Source organism: Phascolarctos cinereus, unplaced genomic scaffold (assembly GCF_003287225.1).
Source record: "Phascolarctos cinereus isolate Bilbo 61053 unplaced genomic scaffold, phaCin_HiC Scaffold_726;HRSCAF=1367, whole genome shotgun sequence".
Classification (NCBI taxonomy): domain Eukaryota; kingdom Metazoa; phylum Chordata; class Mammalia; order Diprotodontia; family Phascolarctidae; genus Phascolarctos; species Phascolarctos cinereus.
Window position 1 is genome coordinate 412,844,831 of NW_027556098.1, and position 20,532 is coordinate 412,865,362.

The 20,532-nt window shown below is 44.6% G+C and overlaps 1 protein-coding gene across 4 annotated transcripts; it reads right to left on the reverse strand.

The window, feature by feature from the left end:
- Nucleotides 1-986: 986 nt before the first annotated feature.
- On the reverse strand, nucleotides 987-18,321 carry LOC110219721 (cell adhesion molecule CEACAM2-like). Of its 4 annotated transcripts, XM_078145889.1 has the most exons (8): nucleotides 18,163-18,321; nucleotides 16,651-17,010; nucleotides 9,940-10,210; nucleotides 9,060-9,192; nucleotides 7,729-7,793; nucleotides 3,620-3,753; nucleotides 3,095-3,148; nucleotides 987-2,003 (listed from the first exon to the last, which is right to left on the reverse strand). In XM_078145889.1, the coding sequence occupies exons 1-3, from the start codon at nucleotides 18,191-18,193 to the stop codon at nucleotides 9,960-9,962; spliced, it is 642 nt and encodes a 213-aa protein (XP_078002015.1). In that variant the 5' UTR covers nucleotides 18,194-18,321; the 3' UTR covers nucleotides 987-2,003; nucleotides 3,095-3,148; nucleotides 3,620-3,753; nucleotides 7,729-7,793; nucleotides 9,060-9,192; nucleotides 9,940-9,959. The 4 variants fall into 4 exon arrangements, with proteins under 4 accessions (XP_078002015.1, XP_078002017.1, XP_078002016.1 ...); XM_078145891.1 differs by having other exon boundaries at nucleotides 7,729-9,192; nucleotides 16,651-16,877; XM_078145890.1 differs by having other exon boundaries at nucleotides 7,729-9,192; nucleotides 9,944-10,210.
- Nucleotides 18,322-20,532: the final 2,211 nt, after the last annotated feature.

The window sequence follows — 20,532 nt, forward strand, 5'->3', positions numbered from 1 at the left end:
TTTAATCCTTTATTTGAAGGTTCCTCCCAGCTCTGATCTTCTGTGGTTCAGAATCCTTGGAATGGGCAATAGACATCCATGTTTCATAGTTCTGGTGCCCAGATTTTTAGTTGTTAAATTTTTGGTCAGGGTCACAGATACGTCCACAGCCTGATGTTTATGACTCAAGCTCTAGGTGCTTTCCCCCTTCCCTGATTCCCCTGCCTCTTTGATGAGAGTCCAGGGAGCCCAGAGAGTTGTAATATGGAATCTGAGCCAGCTTTCTCCCCCTGCCCTCCCTTCCCCCCTATATTTTCATTACTGACTCTGTGGTATGCCAGGGCACTAGGACCCAGATCCTTGCACAATTGCTTAGAATTTAAGATTACAGATTGGGAGAAAGAAGGAACCTTGTGCAACCCTCTTATTTTGCAGAAGTGAAAAATGAAGCTCAGACAGATTACATGATTTGCCCTGTATCTCTCCTCTATAGACTTCCTGGATCTCATTTAGCCTGTGTAACATGCTAATAATAATATGAATAGCTAACATTTATATAGTGTTTGCAAAACACCAAGCCAGTATCAACTCATTTTGTCCTCACAATAACTCTGGGGAATAGGTGATATTATTATACTCCTCTTTTACAGATGAGAAAATGGAGGCAGAGAGTGGTAGAGTGAGTTGCCCAGCTAAGTGTCTGATGTTGTATTTGAACTCAAGTCTCCCTGGTTCCAGGTCTAGCACTGTACCCACTGCACCACCTAGCTGCCTCACTCAGTGCTACTCTTCAATTCCTTTGTGAATCACCACCTTCCCTATCCTCTCTCCCTCTTTCACCTCACCTGGGAGGCGACCTCTCCCACTTCACTTTCTTTTTCTTTTTTTTTTTTAAATTTTGTTAATTTATTTTGATTTATCAACAATCACTTTCATATGCTTTTGAATTTAAAGTTTTTCTCCCCCTTCTTCCCCCCCCACCCTCCCCAAGATGATAGACAATCTGATATAGGCTTTACATTTACATTCCTATTAAACATATATTCACATTAGTGAAGTTATAAGTAAAAATTAAAACCAATAGGAGGAACCACCAGAAAGAGGAAACAAAACTCAACAGAAGAGAAAAAAATGATAGTGATTCAACCTCCACAGTTCTTTCTTTGGATGTGGATAGCATTGTCCATAATGAGGCCTCTGGAGATGTCTTAGATCCTTGTATTGCTGTGAAGGGTTAAGTTTATCAATATTAGTCATCGCACAATGTGGCTGTTATTGTGTACAAAGTTCTCTTGGTTTTGCTCACTTCACTCAGCATCAGACCATACAAGTCTTTCCAGGTTTTTCCGAAGTCAGCCTGTTCATCATTTCTTATAGCACAATAGTATTCCATTACATTCATATACCACAACTTGCTCAGCCATTCCCCAATGGATGGGCATCCTCTCAATTTCCAATTCTTTGCCACCACAGACAGAGCTGCTGTGACTATTTTGTACATGCCCACTTCACTTTCAAACACTAGAAATGAAACTGTCTCATTTCACCCTCAAGAATTCCAGCAGATACCTGAAAGCCCTTGATACCACCTACTCAAGCCTCTTCTTTCTCTGCCAGGATCCTTGGGCTCTATCCAGGCAAAGAGGAGGAAATCTACCAAGCAGAGGAAAGTAGTTTTGTGAGAACAAACTCTGTCTGGTGAGAATTCCCCTTCCACAGGGGCCAGGGATTAGCAACCAGAAGTCATGGGAGTTTCCATTGTTAGGGCACAGGAAAGAGTAGAACCCTTTTGGGGGTCAGGTGCTTTTATTGGGCTTAGCTTGGGGCCTAGGGACAGTGGTTTCTGGCTTGGCCCTTGACAGCTCCTCTGTGTTATCTCCAAGGGCTTTGCCTTCATGTATCCTGCTCCAGCAAGATGGTGCCTTGGTGGGCAGAGGGCATCATCTCCAGAACAACTTCCTTCCTCCTTGGCTTCTTGGGTGGACGATCTGGTCATAGACATCCACTTTGGTGACATCTAGGTCCTGGGGACAAAAAGAGAGGACTGAGACTGAGATTCTTAGAGAGGAAAGAATCTTGGCCGTATCTTGTCTCCATGTCCCCCACAGCTCCCTCAGCTCTCGATACCCCCTCAATGGGCTCATTTCTGTTCTCACAGCCTTGACCTGGGTGATTCTGCCCAACTGGAATGCCCTTCTCTCTCCTACCAACCCTTCCCAAGCCTTTAATTTCATCACAACACTGCCCTGCTCTCCCTAGGAAGTTCATCCTGACTACCCCTGCTCTCAGGGACCACTTCTCTTTCCTGACATGTTCCCTATCCTCCTGGGTGATGTTCACATCCTGCCTTCTCTGGGAACCTGCTCAGACCTCCCCTCCCTTCTCCCAAATCCTAATTCTTGGTGTCCTTCACACACTTCTAGAGCCTACATGACCTGGAGCCTTAATTAACTTTTGATTCAATCATAAACTATCAAGAGTTGGGCTGGACCTTAGAACAGGGAAGTCAGAGCTGGAAGGGCCCTTAGAACAGGGAATGTCATCTGGGAGGGCCCTGAGTTATAGAGAAGCAAATATCAATTCAACCTAAGGAAGAGCTTCCTGCGGGTAGGAGCTGTCCAGCAATGGTACATCATCTTGTCTTCAGAGTGTGAAGAGACGTTTTCCAGTTGAGGCTGGATGCTCTCAGAAGGAGCTGCCAAACTGACTACACCTTCAGAGTCACTCTCAAGTCTGAGATTCATCCCATGAGTCCGAGATCCAGAGAATAAAGAGAACTGCTCAGAGTCCCACAGCCAGCAAGTTGTGCCAAGAGGCAAGCTCTGCCTCTTCTTTCCCATGGGACCTTAGACACATCACTCAACTCACTGGGCCCCAGTTTTCTCATCCATAAAAGAAGGAGGTTGGACAAGATGATCTCTGAGGTTCCTCCTGGCTCTCAGGGTAATCCTTTTAGTTTTGGAGTGAGGATTGGAAAGCAGGTTTTCCAACTTCAAGTCCTCTTGGGTAAGATCATCCACCATTAGGATGATAATATCAAGAGGGAACTGGCTAAAGCCGAAGCACCCCTCTCTCCTGGGGTCCAGGTGTTTCTTCAATTTGTCCCTGTACCTACCTGGTAAGCTTTCTCAGATGGGGTTGAGGGGGAGGCTGAGGCAAAACTCTGGTCCTGTAGAGAGGAATAGGAATTAGCTATGCCTCCTTCAGTCCCATATTCCCCCAACCCAAAGAAAGCTCCCAGTGCCCTTCAAGAAACCAATCAACCAATCCACAAGCATTTATTAAGTATCTGCTATGTGCTAGGCAGGTGCCAGGTACTGGGCACACAAAGACAACAGTGAAAGAATCCATGTCATCATGGAGTTTACATTCTACTTGGATTAAAAAAACAAACTTGCACATATACAGATATACATAACACATATATGAAATACGTACAAGGTGACTTGGGGGGATATTAAGTTCCTTCCATTCTATAAGAGGGCTCTCCCTCATCAACACCCCAAGTTAGGTTTGAGGGGAGCCCAGAGCAGGCCTAGGTTTCCTCCCTCTAGAGAGATAGAACAGGGGCAGGGAAGGGAGAGGTCCACAGACAGAGAAAAGCACGAGGGGAGACAAAGCCCAAAGGTGATGCTCCTACCTGAGTGGTCGCTATTCCACCTCCAGCTTGGGGATTATTTTCATATGTGTGCAGAACTGCGGGCTGTGATTGATTCTCATATGTGTGCAGAACTAGGGACTTGGAATCATTTTCATATGTGTGAAAAACCTTTTCTGCAGAAATCAGAGAACAGGGAATAATGATGATCATGGTGATGATGATGATGATGGTGAGATGATGATGATGATGATGATGGTGATGCTATTCAGTTGTTTCAGTCATGTCTGACTCTTTGGGACCCCATTTAAGGTTTCCTTGGCAAGCGTTTTGCCACTTACTTTTCCAGCTTATTTGACAGATGAGGAAACTGAGAAAAGTAGGTTTGTGGTTGTTGTCTTTCATTCTCGAAGAGGACCAAAATAACATCACCATGTTGGGGTCAAGGTACAATGTATCCATCTGTGGCTGATCAGTCTAATACAAGCTCAGAAGGCTCTACCACAAGTTGGGCACAAATAGTCCACTCAGCAGTGAGGATGTCTCTAAATTTGTGCATCTCATATTTCTTCTGACTACTACCATTCCTCTTCACTCATAGAGAACAGTGCCTTCTTTGATTACGGGCATGCCATGCTGGGTGGTCCTTTGTCAGTGTCTCCCAAGTCACAAATTAATTTCAAAGTTCCTCAGAACTTTAACAGGGTTAAATGACTTGCCCAGGGTCACACAGCTAGAGTCTGATGCCAGATTTGAACTAGGGAAATAAGCCTTCCTGTCTCTAGGCCCAGTGCTCTATCCACTGCGCCACCTAGCTGTCATCACCATCACCACCATTATCATCACCATCATCATCACTATCATCATCACCATCATCATCATCATCATCACCACCATCATCATCATCTTCACCATCACCACCATCATCATCATCCTCTTCTTCACATCACCATCAACATCATCATCACCATCACCACCATCATCATCATCTTCACCATCACCACCATCATCATCATCCTCTTCTTCACCATCTCCATCAACATCACCATCACCATCACCATCACCATCACCATCACCATCATTTATATAGTGCTTTAAGTTTTGCAAAGCATTTTGCAGATATTATCTCATTTGATTCTTACAATAGCCTTGGGAAATAAGTGCTATTGCCTATATTTTACAGATGAGGAAACTGAGGCAGATAGAGAAGAAGTGACTTGTTCAGAGTCATGTAGCTAATATGTATGTGTCTAGATTTGAACTTAGGTTTTCTTGATTCCAAGTCCAGCACTTTATCCACTGTACCAAGCTGGGGGGATCTTAGAATGTGGAATGTCAGATCTTGGAGAGGCCTTAGAACAAGAATGTCAAGGCTTTGGGAAATCTTAGAGGTTATCTAAACTAGTCTTCTCATCCTGGTGTAAAGGAAAGAGCCTTGGTCCTAGATTTGAGTCTTTCCTTTCCAACTTACTAGTTTTCTGATGGTTTCCTTATCTGTACAATAAGAATTAAGATGGGTCAGGTTGACCAGCACTCCACCCCAAACTTCCTCTTTAGGCATGATTTATTAGGAACCGGCACCCCGATGCAAGCTCAGCTGTACCCACAACTGACCCAGTATACTCTCTGTGTGGAATCACTTTGCCCTAACCCTTCTCCAAGACAAATGTTCACTGTAGTGCTCTCAGGTATACCTTACCTTAGCATACAATGACGCTAGGAGGGCAAGAGCTGTAACAGCCCCTACCACACCCATGTCCATCACTGAACTTGCTTCATCCTCTAGAACTCCCCTATCTCTGGCTGGCTTCCATCCACCACCTTGTCACATACAATAGCAACTTTCCTAGCTCTGACACCCCAGTGTCCCTCCCACCAGAACTACTTACTAGTAGTCACGTAATATTTTTGAAAATGAGTGACCTCAATTCAATTTCATTCGATTCAACAAATACTAAGCAGCCTACTGTTTTGCAAGTATGCAAGGAGCTGGGGATAAAAAAAAAACACAAACAAGCTAAGTTCTGGAGGAATTTTTTTTAAAAAAGAAATTAATACTATGCAGAAACATTAGAATCATGGAAATCTAAGGATGTCTCTTAGGTACTAAGTGACAAGAGTCTCTGGAGTCAGGATGCCTGGGTTCAGTCCCAAACCTGCCCTCAGGGAATTTACATTCTGCTAGAATAGTGAGGTCTGGGGAGGGAGCCTTCCCTCACAAATATCAACTCCAGGATCTTTCTGCCCTTCTAGCTCTGTGGCCTCCCAATTTCCTGACACAGTGATCACATATGTTCTGCTCAGCTTTAAAACTTATGATTCTAAGACCCAAAGAGGGGACCTGGCTTTCCGATAGCTGCAGAGTTGGTCATGAATAGGGCTGGGGCTAGAACATAGGCCTCCTGGCTCCTAATCCTGGGCTATTTTACTATAAGAAGGGGTTTGTATTTGCCACAGCGTGGGAGTGCAGAAAAGGAGCATTATGAAATGGTCTTGAGAAGATCTGAAGGAGTGGTAGAATTACTAACTGCTGAGCCGGTCCTGTCAGATTCTAAACCCATAACTGCTTCCCTTCTCCCCCCTCCCCCATCCTTTTACCTATTCTCTGAGCAATGGTTGGCAGAATTGAGGTGGAGGACATAATCAGGAGAAGCAAAAGTATCTCATTCACCTTTTTCTTTTTTTGAAAAATAAAACAGTGTGGATTTACTGCATGACCATAATGTAAATTGCTTATGACATGATATGAAATATAGAGTGATTGAAGGGAATCTCACAGAATGGGGAAAGTCAGGATCATGGCACTGGTGGAGAGGACCTGGGGGGCCGTCTAATCCCACCCCCTTATTCTATAGGTGAGGAGCTGAGGCCCAAGGACATTAAGTGACTGACCTGAGGTCACACAAATAGTGATCGTCACAGATGGGACTGGGATCTGGGGACCCCAGGGACTTTCATCACTAAGTGACAAAAAGACATCCATTTATTTCCATGATTCTAATGTTTCTGCATAATATTAATTTCCTTTTTAAAAAAAAATCCTCCAGAAGCTAGGATCTAGCTAGCAGCAATGCTCTAGGCGCCCTAGATAGTGGTGGGAGGAGGAGAAGTGTAAAAATTGGGAGGCTGGTAAACATGGGAGATAGAGCCTCCCTTGGGAAAGCAAGCCCACTATCTTTTCTGAGCAAACCACTTGGCCGGTAGCCTGAAGATAGCACCACCTGGTGTCTAAATGATAGATTATACTCCTTGCTGGTTGGTAAAGTGACAGCCGGCTTTTCAGTAGGGGGTAGAAAATAGGTCAAGGAATCAGGGGTGTGGGCTGCTTCTGCTTCTCCATGATCACCCAGTGTACACCTTGACAATATCATCTGCATCATAGCAGGAAGGAGCCTCTGAGATCTAATCCATCTCCCTCATTTCATAGAGGAAGAGGCTGAGGTCCACAGTGGGAAGGCACTTGCTAGTAAGTAGCAGGACTGGGTGAGTGAATTCTAAATCTCTTCTACATCAGCATCATCATCACTGATGTTTATTCAGCATTTTAAAGTTGGTAGAGCAAACTTTACATATATTACTTCATTTAAGCTTCACAACAACCTTACAAAGTAGGTCCTAAGGGTATCATTATCTTCATTTTGCAGATGGGGAAACTGAGGCACAGGGCAGTTAAGTGACTTGCCCGTAGTCACACAGCAAGTGTCAGAAGTGATATTTGAACCTGATTCTTCCTGACTCAAAGTCATGCAGTTTCACTAAAGGACCTTAGAGATGATTTAGATCAATCCCCTTATTTTGAAGAGATGTAAACTAAGTCTACACACTAGGGATACACACAATACAGAAGAGAAATCTTGCTTTGTGTTCTGTCTCTCTGTCTCTTTCTGCCTCCTTTTGTGTCCCTGTCTTCTTCTCCATCTCTCTCTGTCTTCCTCTCTTTCTCTCTCTTCTTTCCCCACCCTTCACCCGCTCCATAGTGGATCAACAACATAAGGGGCCAGTCTAAAATAACAATCTAGAGGTTCTGCTTTAGAGGAGGAAAAAAGGTTCCCTCCTTTCCTAACCACCAGGACTCTGTCTTGCAGCTGCTTCCTTCCTGCTCCCATGGCTCAGTTGCTTTGACTTCCTTTACTACGGTTAGCAATACTCACTTTGGATCCTGACTGCATGACTCTCCTCACCTGGTTGTACAGCTTCCAGCTGTTTCTGTGAAGCCCTGAAAGGGAAGAGTAGGGAAAATCCCTGAGTTAGTGACTTTTTAGGACTGGTTCATCCTGGGGATCATCAGAAGGAGGTTCTAGAGACCATGTCCCAAAGGAGGCCCCAACCTCCTTCCTTTCCACATGGGGACATGAAGGCTCAGAGAGGGGAAAGACGGTGGTGCTCATGGCCACACAGCTCGTAAGTGGTTGGCTCTCCAAGTCTAGAGCTCATTCCACATTGCCTCAAAGTAGGAGCCAATCTTAAGATGTTGGGTTGCCCATATTCACAGGCATCACAGGAAGGATGTGGGCAAGGGATTGTTGGTAAATGTTTAACTACTGGCTCTGAAAACAAATGCATGCAGGACACATTTCTAAAGTTTGATTTCCATTATTATTAAGATTTTATCCATCTATTTCTTTTTTTTTTACATCCATCTATTTCTTAAGTCTAAGACAATCAACAGTCAACAGCGCAAGAAATCAAGCCCTGGTTGGCATTTGCCAATTTCCAACGCGTAAATTCTGAAGCTGAAAATTTAACAATCAGCTCTGTAGCCGGTAGAAATGGCTCCAGCACGTCACAGCAACATTTGGGGGATTTGTTTTTGCCTTAGATACAGAAGCACCTGTGGAGAGTTAGACACAGAAACATCTTCGTAGAGTTAGATACGAGGTTAGATACTGAAGTATCTGAGTTCCTGGATGACTGTTCTCCGTGTACCTCCCAGATCTGCTGCTTGTTCGAGCTCTGTTACTTCTAACCTCTGATGCTCCTCACTCCTGGGATTCTTGACCTCTGATAAGTATGAACTGCTTGCTCCCCTGCTTCAGAACCATTTGAGCGACCATTACTTCATCCTGCTTGCTTCTCTGCACCACAGACCACCCAGCCATCTCTCTGCCCTTCAGTTCTGTCGCTCTCGGATCCTGTTGCTTCCCCTGGACACAGACCCCACTTGCCATTTACATGCTTTATGACTATGGTCTGCTGTCAGGTTATCACCCCATAGCCCTCCCTACCATGATGTGGCCCACCATGACAATGTGGTACCAGTCTTTCCAAGATCGCTATGTTCTCACCACTACCAGCTTTCCTCTCCATGATGTACTCTACCAGAGGGACCAACATTGTTTCTGCTGATGTTAGGGCCTCTACCCTAACCTGTCTTTGCAGTGGCCAGTCCTCCCTTGGTGGTAGGGTCAGGGGTGATGACTGACCACACCCTTGGTTGGTGATCTGCTGCTAAACAGGTAAGCAATAGAGGAAACATGGTTACCTTTGGATATTCCTAATAAACAGAATACAGCCCACACCCTCAGCTATCACCAGTCCAGCCAGGACAGCAGTCACAATGAGGAAGATGAGGTTGACTTCCCTAGATGGTGAGGGTCCAGAAGAATCCTGAGAATCTGTATGGAGAGGAAGGAAGGTCAGGTCTTTTTCATCTACCTTGTTGGGATTCATGGGATCACTGATGATGGAATGTCCTGGCTAGAAGGGACCTCAGAGATGATCTTTTCCAATAATCCTATTTTATAGATGGGAAAACTGATGATCAGAAAAGGGAAGGGATTCTTTCAAGGTCCCACAGGTAGAAAAGAGCAAAGCTGGGTCATCTCTATGCTCTGAAGAGCTGTTTAATGAAGGATATTGGGAATCAGAGAATGTTAGAGCTGGGAGGGGCCTCAGGGGCCAGAGTCCAAACACCTCATTTTCTAGTCAGCCAATCAATAAACTTTTTATTAAGCACCTGCTGTGTGCTCTGCCCTGTGCTAAGCACTGGGTATAAAAAAGAAAAGCAAAACATTCTTGTGCTCAAGGAACTCATAATCCAATGGAGAAAATGGAGCCTCATGGAGGTTAAAGACTTGTCCAAAGTCCCAAGACCATGGACTTAAAGCTGGAAGGGACTTTAGAGGCCATTAGTCTAACCTCCTCACTTTACAGTTGGAGAAACTGAGGCCCAGGGAAGTGAAATGATTTGCCCCAAATCTCACAGATTCAAACCCCACATCCTGGGCTCTTTCTACTATATAATGTTGACCTTGGTGCCCATCATCCACTTCCCTGTCAGTGGAAGGTGTCAGATTCAGGTCCTAGAGAACATCCATCCCACTTGCTACTCAGCCCTCCCTAAGGAGTTTCTGAAGACTCACCTACCACTCTAAGGATGATCTTAGCTGAGCTGGAGGCTTGGGCCTGCTTGTAGTGAGAGGAGCATGTCCTGGTGGGCCCAGGACACATTGTGTAGGGTGAGCTGATCCCCTGTGTGGTCCAGACTGCTGCCGTTGAAAGTCCAGTGATAAGAGGTCACTGGGTGGGACTTGGTTATGCAGTGGAAGGTCACGGTGGACTTAATTTTGAGCTCAATGGTACTGTCTTGGTTATAGTCAGACTCAAGAGTGAGCGTAAGTTTTGTATGTTCACCTGTGTAGACAAAAAGAGATAATCATAAAAATATGAAAACCTAGTTCTGCTCATGTTTTCCCAGCTGGCCACAGGCATGGTCAGAACTCTTCTATCTATAACTAACTTTTATCTGACACTGCTGTTCTATCAAGCTACTCTCCTCTATCTTTCCTCTTTGGAGCTCAATTCCAAAACCAGCCACGTGCTAATATTTAGCACATTTATGTGACTGACTCCCATTCTCCTACCACAGTCTCCTGATGACATCTTTGACTCCTATTCTTCTTAGCCTTTTTCTTAACGCATGTGGCAGCTTGTTCATATCCACCACACACCTATTTATGGCCCTTAGTGTGAAGCTCACCTTTAGCTCTTCTGAGACAGCTGTGTTCCAGGTCTTCATGGCATATAGCGATACTAGTAAACTGTTATTATGGAAAAGATGGGTCTTTGCTTTGGGATTGGGGATCTGGCACATTTTCAGAGCTCCTGGGATGATATCCTTCCACATAAAGAAGCTTAGGAACTTCCTTCAGAAAGAATCATGATGATGCATATGGTAGGTTCCTTATAGAGTGAAATGGAGAATGTGTGAACAGTCTTCAACTGGTTCCTGTTGGGGAACCATGTGTGTAAGAGAAGTCTGTTTGTTTGGTTGTGATGTGGGGGAGATTATGCCCTTAAGGTAAGGCAAGAAATGTCTAAACTTGTTCTTGTGATATCTTTGAAGTAAATATCTCCTTGCAATAGCTAACTGATGTTAAACAGTCAAATAGAACTGGGGTGCTCCCACCTGGCCCCTAACAACAGAGGAGGGAAGAACACAGTCAGTAGGGACTTGAGCCAATAGCAGCAGAGAAGAGATCCATAAAATTCAGGGTGTCCTAGAATCTCAAGGGAGAGTAACCTGCCTGGCTCCCAGTGAGGCAGGACATGCTACACTTTCTTGAGAATTTGGGGTCAATTAAAGAGCTTTGTATTTGTCCCAAACCAATCAATCCTGATCTCCTTTTCAGCTTAGGGCACGGCTCACTGTCCATCTGTATTGTTTGTTTCACATGTACATTTTGTCGAATGAGCTCTGTAGTGTGTCTATCCATGTGTATGTTGAAATATAAGCAATAGACATTCTTCAGCCATTGGCTTTTTCCTGTGTGTGTGGACAGGCCAAACTCTGTTGAGTAATCATTCTCTTCTAGGAGGTTTTGCAATGTCTTGCAGCTTAATGTAACCATCTCAGTGCCAGCTGCAAACAGGAGAATCAGGAGAACTTCACCATCCATAGAAAATCCCTCCTCAACCCGTGTCTCCATCATGGTGCTGAGTACTTTGAATGAGCATAAGGTTCCCTCTTCATTTATCACTTGATATTCACTATCACAGGGTCATTATACAGGGTAACTTCTGTTGCTCTATCTTCTAAGGAGTCTGGAATGATCATGACATATTGGTAGGAGACACTTAGCTGTGAGAGACTGAGGTGGTGTTTTGTTCTACAGAGTTGAATGTTTTTTCATAATCAATAAACAATTACAATGAGATTGACTAGTCTCTACATCTTTCATCTTAATTGTGAGATGTTAAAGATGTAGTCTGTAACTGACTGTTGCTCATGAAAACCTACTTGTTCCCTACTAATGCACTTACTGAATATGACTTTGATTCACGTATAGATGACAATCACAAATTTTTCATCTTGATGGGAGAGTAGGAATATAAGTTGTTGGTTATTGGTGTTCTTTTTTCCTTTTTAGTGCTAATAAGGTGTGAGATTCCCCCCCCCAGGCCTTTAGTATCTTTCCTTCTTTCAAATACCTTGTATATTGGCCCCTCAATGCTCTAACGGTTTTGTGTTGCTTCCGGCATAGACCTCCTTTATGTACACATGGTCTAATCCCACTGCTTTCCCCACCTTTGTTCTATTTAATGCCATTTCCCTCAGTCTGTGATGTCAGGGTCCAAGTGTGATGGTTCCATTTTACTTGATGGAGAAAACAACTCACTATAATGACTTTTGAAAATATTTTCAAATTTTCTCCTGTACATAGTCCTTCCATTTTTATCCTTGGATACCCTGGGATCTCTCAGAAAACTTTCTTTATATTGGTTTTACCTTTTATTGCTTCTCCACTTTACATACTGAAAATGCTCATGATCGTGCAGCATTCTTCTTCACAAGATTTCAAAAACAATTTTATATTCCAGCCTCTGGCAATCATCTCTCTCCATTTGGCAAGTAGGTAGGATGTTTGTTGGCTAAACTGCTTACTGGGATCCTTTGGGGTTTTTTGTTGTGGTGACTAATTCACATTGGTTAAACTTCTGGATAAAAAAACCATTATTGTCATTAATGTCATTTATGTTGTCTATGTCCCATATTTGATTGCTAATTATTTGTTTAAATAACTTGGAGGTTAAGTTATTTCAACTGATCTTTTTCTATTTTTCACATTTTTTATCTTCATCATCTTCACCACCATCACAACCACCATCACCACCACCAACCACCACCACCACCACCACCACCACCACCATCATCATCATCATCACCATCATCATCATCACCACCATCATCTTCTTCATCTTCTTCCTCCTCCTCATGCTCCTTGTCCTTTTCTTTTTCTTTTACAAGCTCTGATTTTCACTCTGATGATTTAGTTGCCTGACAGTGCACAGACAACCGATGCAGGGATGATTTTCACATTAATGCCATGTATTTTCCCGTCTGTTATATTATTATCTTTAAATGCAGTTAATTAATAGACATTACCTATTTTTGCCAGGAGTGAAAATTTAAATTTTCAAATGATTTTTGGGGAGTAAATTTGTAGGATTTATACTTGTGAAGTTATTAAGGCTTAAAAATTGCACTAAGACTTTGAGGACAACCTGTATGTTACTTTAATGTTGACAGTCTTATTAAATTCTTCATGGGATCTCTCTACCATGTCATCCTTACTGTATAATCTGAGATTATTTTCATGACAGGCTTTTTGCAAATGCCTATTACATTTAGTACTCTAGTGATCAAATGTCCCATGAAATAATGTTTCTTGTCATTTAGAGTATGGTGAAACCCATTCTGACAACACCTTTCTTTGCCTCTTTGATTGGTACCTGTGAGCCATCCTTCCATTCAGTTACATCCTCTTTCTTCCTTCTGGTTTCATTTATATTGAGAATGTCAAGGTTGATAATATTCAACTGCTCCAGAAATCTACTTGTTGGACACTAGACAAGAATTTCCCATCTAGAGCATCAAAATAATGTTTCTGATTTTTGAAACATTTGATAGTGTAAAGACTTTTCTTTTCTGGGTCTTCAGCAGCCACGGCTGCAGCCTTTGCAGGGGCAGTGGCCAGGCCGCATTTCCACAGGGGCTGCTTCCCAGGCTGGTGACTGAGGATACTGGGCTTGAAGCATTGCCATTCCCAAGGCTCTTGGGCTCAGGGTCTTGGGCTGTCTCCGTGAGGATCTGAGGGAGAGATGGTGGTCAAGGTGGTGGTGCTGGTCTCTCTTGCTTGGAATGTGCTTCCTTCCCCTCTCCTTCAGGGACTGTTAGTTATTACTTTAGCTAGTCTGCCTTGCCTGCCCTGAATACGGCAGTTGGTGAGGATGGCTGGCCTCTTCTCCACAGGAGTTTTTCCCATGGATGATAGCTCTGAGGGCTGAGATAGAAGCAGGGCTCGTGTTTTGGGAGATAGTGTTATTCCTTGGGCTTCTATGCCTCTCTTACTATGAAATAAGCCTGGATAGCTTGTGAAGGGCTTAAAATTTCAGGCTGAAGAGTTTTTTTTTTATCTATGAGGCAATAGGAGCCATTTAAAATTTTGAAGAAAGTGAAGGTGCAACGACAATTGGACCTGTATTTCAAGCATATGAATTTGGCAGCTATATAGAGAATGGAAACTCAAACATGGGAAGTGGAGAAAAGAAATGACATGATCTCAGACCATAATAATTTCATCGAGAAGCTAAACCAATGGAAATAAATCACTACAACAAGGAGACTGAAAGAACTCAGAAAGCTTCTAGTCAACATTTTGTTTACTCATCAAAGCTAATGGATCCACCATGCTTGGACCCTAACATCACAGTGGCTGAGGTGCTTTACAGAAGATATAGAAATGGCAAGACAGGGAACATGGATGAGGAAAAGTGGATATGATACAATTGTGAGGACATTGAGGAGGGACCAACTTAGAAGGTATCCAAGGGAGAGGGAAATACTAAATGCATGGAAAAAACTCAGACCTTATTGATTTTAAACAATACAACAGAGAAAATGCGCAAAACTGACTGACTTATACTCCTACATTCCTGTCAACACAACGTCTTTATAGGGGTCACCTATGCCAGAACTGAAAACATCCCCAAGGAGAAGAAGCAACTTTTTTGCAAATAATATTTGCAAATGGACCTTGCTATCTCACAACTGACTGAAAGAGGTAATGATAGCTAATAATGACATAGCACCTGCTATGTACCAACCAGGCTCTGGGCTAAGTACTTTATAAAGATTATCTCCTTTGATCCTCATAACGACCTTGGGAAATGGGTGTCATTATTGTCCCCATTTTACTGATGAGGAAACTAAGGCAAACAGAGGTGAAGTGACTTGCCCAGGGTCACACAGCTAGTAAGTATCTAAGGTTAGATTTGAACTCAGGTCTCTCTGATTCTGTCTCCAGTTCTCTATCCACCATTGCTACCTAGTGGCCAGAGAGTATAAGGCCGCTGTACTTGTTTGCAGATGGTAGCAAAATATTTGACTCCATAGGAGAAAATGCTGCCTTAGAAGTTCCTTTATAAGAAGGTGTGTCCCCTCCCATCCATGCATCAAACTCTCCCATGATTCATTGGAAGATATTAGCAACGGAAAAGCTGGAGTATGAGGAGGGAATATAGATTTCTCTGCTCTCATTTCTAAGGTTCCTTCAAACTCCAACCTTCTATGTTCTAAGGTTTCCTCTAGCTCTGATAGTTTGTGTCCTAAGGTCCTTTCTAATTCTGACATCCTGTGGCTTAAGGTTCTTCCTAGCCCTGACATTCTATATTGCAAAGTCCCCTCCCCATATGACAGTCTTTGAGTTGATGAACTAGGTCAATAGAGGATTTTGGATAAAGTTGAGTGTGGGCCCAGGGTGGCTACGACAAGCTTGGAGAGATGTGTGATGGTAGGCTAAGGGGAACAGATGGGGCCCTCGAAGGAAACAGGAAAGGAGGCTTGTAAAACCTGGGGCTTTTGTCCCTCCTTCCTCACTCCCAGCTCTTTCTTTTTCTCTTTCTGACTTTCATCAATGGTGGCTTGGTATGCCCTTGGGTGCATGAGGTCCCACCCAATTTGGGCTTGGCAGTTCTTGGGAGCAGTGTCTGGTAGCTTCAGCCTTCAGAAGGACAGATTGGGCATCATCTCCTATAACTGAACCCATATCCCCTCTGCTCAAACTGCAGCCCTCCCTCTGTATTCTCCCCCCTCTCCTCATCTTTCCTTTTCACTGCAACCCCCCTCCAAACAGGCTGTTCTCCACATGTGAAACATACTCCTTCTTCATCTCTGCCTCCTAGTTGCCTCCAGACCTCAGCCAAAGCCCCACTTCTGCCAGAAGCCTTCCCCAGACCTTACCCTGAGGGCCTTCCTTCTGGGGTTATCTCCAGGCCAGTCTGGTTTGTCCCTGGTTGGTGGTATGGAGGTGCTCCTTGAGGGCAGATACTGGCTTTGCGCCTTTCTCGGTATTCTCAATGCTTAGCTCAGTGCCTGGCCTCTGCTAGGCACTGAACAACTGCTTGTTGACTTGACTTGACCCGGCTACTTCCCAGCACTACCTTTTTTGCTCACAAAGTTCCCTTGGGCCCTCTCAGTGTTGTTCCCAGGCTTCCCAACGTTCGAAGGCTGGTTCGTGTCCGGGGAAGGGTTCCAGGGAATTCTTCTTGACCACAGGGCTTTCCCCTGAGAGACTATTGCCCTCATCAGTAAGTACCATGCAATCTGGAATGGCTCTTTGTATTGTGGTGGCTTTGTTTGAGAATGATGGTTTAAAGTTAGGAGATTTAAGAGCTGGAAGGGAAGTTGTCCTCCCAGGGAAGACATCCTCTAAGGTCTCAACCAATTCCAGATCTGCCTGTAATCCTATGAACTTAGAACATGGGATGTCAGAGCTTGGAGGACCCTTAGAATGTGGAATGCCAGAGCTAGGAGGGCTTTAATGCAAAGACTATGAGACCTGGAAGAGATGTCAGACTTGAGTGGGATCATTTAGCAAACAATGTCAGAGTTGGGAGGTCTCTGAAAGGCTTATCACCTTCTTTAGCAAATGGGGAAATTGAGGCTGAGAGAAGGGAAGGTCAGGCCATGTGATATATTTGTGGCATGGCTGGGCCTAGGCTCTGGGGTGTCCTGGGTTCCAAGGGCTCCTTCCTCTGCCTCTCTCATCACACCAAAAAGAAATGGGGCTTACCATGTACTCGGATGTATCTCTCACCCAAAAAATTTATTCCTGCCAGGGTGTGGACTTCAACGATGTAGAGGCCAGAATCTCTGGACGAAAGGTTTTTCAGGGTCAGGGAGCCATTCCGGTGCATAATGATGTGGTCCGGGTTCTCCTTCCTATTGAGTTCCATTAATCTGTCTCCAGGCCTGATTATACTGAACTGGTCAGTGCTGTTCCTGCTCCCCCGGAACCATCTGAACAAAAGGACATATTTCTGGACACTGTGCACCAACAGCATGATGTTGCCGCCGACCGTGGCCCTCTCAGGGACTGGGGTGATAGCCACCTGGGCCCAGATAGTGGTACCCCAGGAGCTCAGAATGGAGGCTGAGAGGAGAGGGAAGGGGTATTAGGGACAGACATCCATCTGTGCCCAGATCCAAGACCCTTCCCTTCAATAATCCTGAGAGCTGGCTTCTTAATTAACCCCTCTTTCTGAAACCTTAGTCTCTTTTGAAGCTTCCTAGAATACCAGTGTGCTACGGGTCATTAGAATGAAAAGCTGAGAATGTTATAAGTAGAAGAGAAATGAGCAACTAATGATTAAATACACTAATGATTAGTGTGTAGAAATCAGACCTGGGTGAGACCTTAGAAAAAGGAGTGTCAGGGCTGGGAGGGGCTTAGAACAGGGAATGTCAGAAACAGGTTAAGCTTTAGAATATAAAACAGAGAATGTCAGAGCTGGGAGGGGCCTTAGAATAGGGAATGTCAGAAATAGGACAAACTTGAGAATATAGAACAGAGAATGTCAGAGCTGGGAGGGGCTTTGGAGTAGAGGATGTCAGACCTGGGAGAGACTTTACGCTACAGAATGTCAGAGCTGGGAGAGGCCTTAGAATAGGGAATGTCAGAAATAGGACAAACTTGAGAACATAGAACAGAGAATGTCAGAGCTGGGAGGGGATCTTAGGTCATAGAACATAGGATGTCAGAGTTTGAAAGGATCTTGGAACACAAAAAGAATTTTAACATGAGAAGGAGACTTCAGTCCAAACTTCTCCTTTTCCAGATAGGCAGACCTGCAGCCCAGTCTGAGCTGGGCTGGGACAGGCAAATGGGGTGTTTTCCAAGAAGTCAGAATTTAGTGGGAGCTAAGAGCACCGATGCTTTGCCTACTGGTCTTGGCCACTTTGGTAGCAAGCTTAGTTCAGAGAGGAAGCTACCAGGTAGAGCCTCTCACCAATGGCTCCTTAGCTCAGGCCATGCTCCTTCTCCCACTGTGGATCTGAAAGCTTTTGCCAAGATTCTTCCCCCTCCCCACAATTAATTTTCTTTAGTGACTTGGTTATGAAGCCGCCTTTTGTCCTCTTTCCCTGGCTTGTATTCTGGTGCCTTCCCCAGAGCCAGGGCTGCTAGGCAGGTCTGCAGGCTCAGAGAGCCAAGGACAGGGCCAAGATTCATATTGGAGACTTGGACTTCTTCCTGTCTTTCCTCCCTTCCCCTCTCCCCGACCCAGAGTTCTGCGTTCCATTTCACCTGTGAAAAGAAACCACCTTCCAGGAGCCATGTGGACAGAGCTGCCAGCTCAGGAGAAATGCCATCCAGTTTGGGGGTGGGTTTCTGGCTCCTCAAAGTCTCCTCTTCCTGGGGAGTCTCATATGCACACCTCCTTCAGAGAGTGCCTGTCTCGGGGTGTGTGTGTGTGTGTGTGTGTGTGTGTGTGTGTGTGTGTGTGTGTAGCAAGATCTCTGGGCATTGTTGTAATAGCCATTTCTATTTCCTGACAGAGCTCTCTCCAATCATTACTCCACCCATTCAATGACCCTTTTCTGGGGGAGGAAGCCTGGGGCAGGAGAAGGACTCCCTGGTCCAAGACTGGGCTCTAGTGAGACCTGAGGAAAGTTCCTCAAAGCCAAAATGAATTCAAATTCCAGCTCACTCACTTCTCATGTGACTTTGGGCAAATAATTTCCTATCTCTGGACCTCAGTTTCCCTATACACAAAATGCCTTTGCTTTTCTGACAGCTGCCATGACAGCTCTGGGCATGTGGGGGACACTAGGTCCTGTGAGCCCTGCTGGCAGTCTTGACAACAGGTCACTGTGGGCTCGGTACAGGACTCTTACATCTAAAACAGACTGAGAAGGGGGCAGGCAGGGAGACATAGAGAAAGAGGGAGGAGGAAGGGAAGACAAAGGGAGATAGAGAGAGGGGGAGAGAAAGATGGGAGAGGTAGAGAGAGGGGGAGAACAGGAGAGGAAAGGAGGGAAAGAAGAATAGGTGGTGGAGAAAGGAAAGAGCTGAAGACAGAAGGGGAAAGAAAGAGACAGAGAAAGAGATCAGAAGGAGAGAGAGAGAGAGAAAAAGAATGAAAGGGAGAGGGAGAGGGAGAGAGAGAGAGAGAGAGAGAGAGAGAGAGAGAGAGAGAGAGAGAGAGAGAGAGAGAGAGATGATGATGATGATGATGGAAAAGAGGGAGAGGGAGAGGAAGAAGACAGATAGGAAGAGGCCAAGACAGGGGTGAGAAAGCAGTGGAAGAAATGTGTGGTTGAGAAACTGTTAAAGAGACCAGACTCTGAGTGTCCTCCAAGAGTCCTCAGGCCTCACATTCTGTGCAAGTTGTAATGGATCTCAGAGCCCACAGGTCTGGGACTCTCTTCCTTAGTGGTGGAGATAATGCCCTGAGCCTTCTGGGGGTGGGGACCTGGTGGATTTGTTGAGAGCAGGAGAGGAGACATTCAGGCGCTTTCTGCCATGAGGGATCTCACTCACTGGATCTATCAGCACCTTTGGGTGGTAGATTCACTGTCTTTCCACATCCTTAGGCACTTCATCTGCTGTTGGCTGCCAGTGTTCTGGTGGCCACTGATGTTAGCTGTGGTTACTGGGGGGACCTTTGATGAGATACCAGGATCTTTCAAAGTCATACAGTCACGTGAGTGGGAAGAGAAGAAGAAGAAGAAGAAGAAGAAGAAGAAGAAGAAGAAGAAGAAGAAGAAGAAGAAGAAGAAGAAGAACAAGAAGAAGAAGAAGAAGGAGAAGGAGAAGAAGAAGAAGAGGATGAGGAGGAGGAGGAGGGAGAGAGACAGAGAGACAGAGAAAGAGAAAGAGACAGAGACAGAGAAAGACAGAAAGAGAGGAGAGAGAAAAGAGAGAGAGAAACTTTCTCTTGACCCCAAGAGATTCCCTGGCTTCCTGTTTCAAATATAGACACAGAGATTGTACCTGATTCTAATCCTTCCACAGATCTGTGATCTTATTACTGTTCAAATTACCTCCACCAATGCCCAAGCACTGGGCCTGGGCGATCAGGAATTTGTCTCTGGATGCCAAATTTACAGAAGCTGAGTGTAATACAATCCTGTACCAATGGAGAAATAAAAGAGATCATGGTTCAATGGGATATAGAGTGAGAGGCAGGTGGGGTTTTGGAGCAGTATGAGTGAGAAGGCTCTAGGGCATGAAGTAGCATGACCCTCTCCTCTTCCCCCCCCCCCCCCCCGCCCCCTCCATGGAAAGGGATGTAGGTAACTCGTATTCTACTATTCTTTAGTAGTTCTTTCAGGAAATTGTCTGCTAGTATGTTTCCCATTTATACAAAGCAATCATAATGACACCATTACTCCCAAAACAGAAAACATTTACTACAAAAGAAGGCAAAAATAATAATTATCATAACATTTACTCAATAGGAGGAAAAAGCCAGAATAACCAAACCACATCTATCCACCCATAAACTCGAGTCATACTTTCCCACCAATGAATATGACACAATGCATGCAATATTAGAGGGGGCACACCATTATAGTAATAGTGCTTATTACTGAGGCACTATTGGGGATGGGACACCAAAGTGCCTGATTGCATCTGTTGGTGATGCAGGGATTCCAAGGAAGGAGGCACATG

What these genes read in the sequence shown, in the direction of transcription:
- LOC110219721 (XM_078145890.1), bottom strand. Translation starts at nt 18,193, where the DNA reads ATGGCTCCTGGAAGGTGGTTTCTTTTCACAG. An exon ending in AAGGTGGTTTCTTTTCACAG is followed by an intron (nt 17,011 to 18,162) that starts GTGAAATGGAAC and finishes CTCTCCTCTCAG; the next exon opens with CCTCCATTCTGAGCTCCTGG. An exon ending in GAGATACATCCGAGTACATG is followed by an intron (nt 10,211 to 16,650) that starts GTAAGCCCCATT and finishes TTGTCTACACAG; the next exon opens with GTGAACATACAAAACTTACG.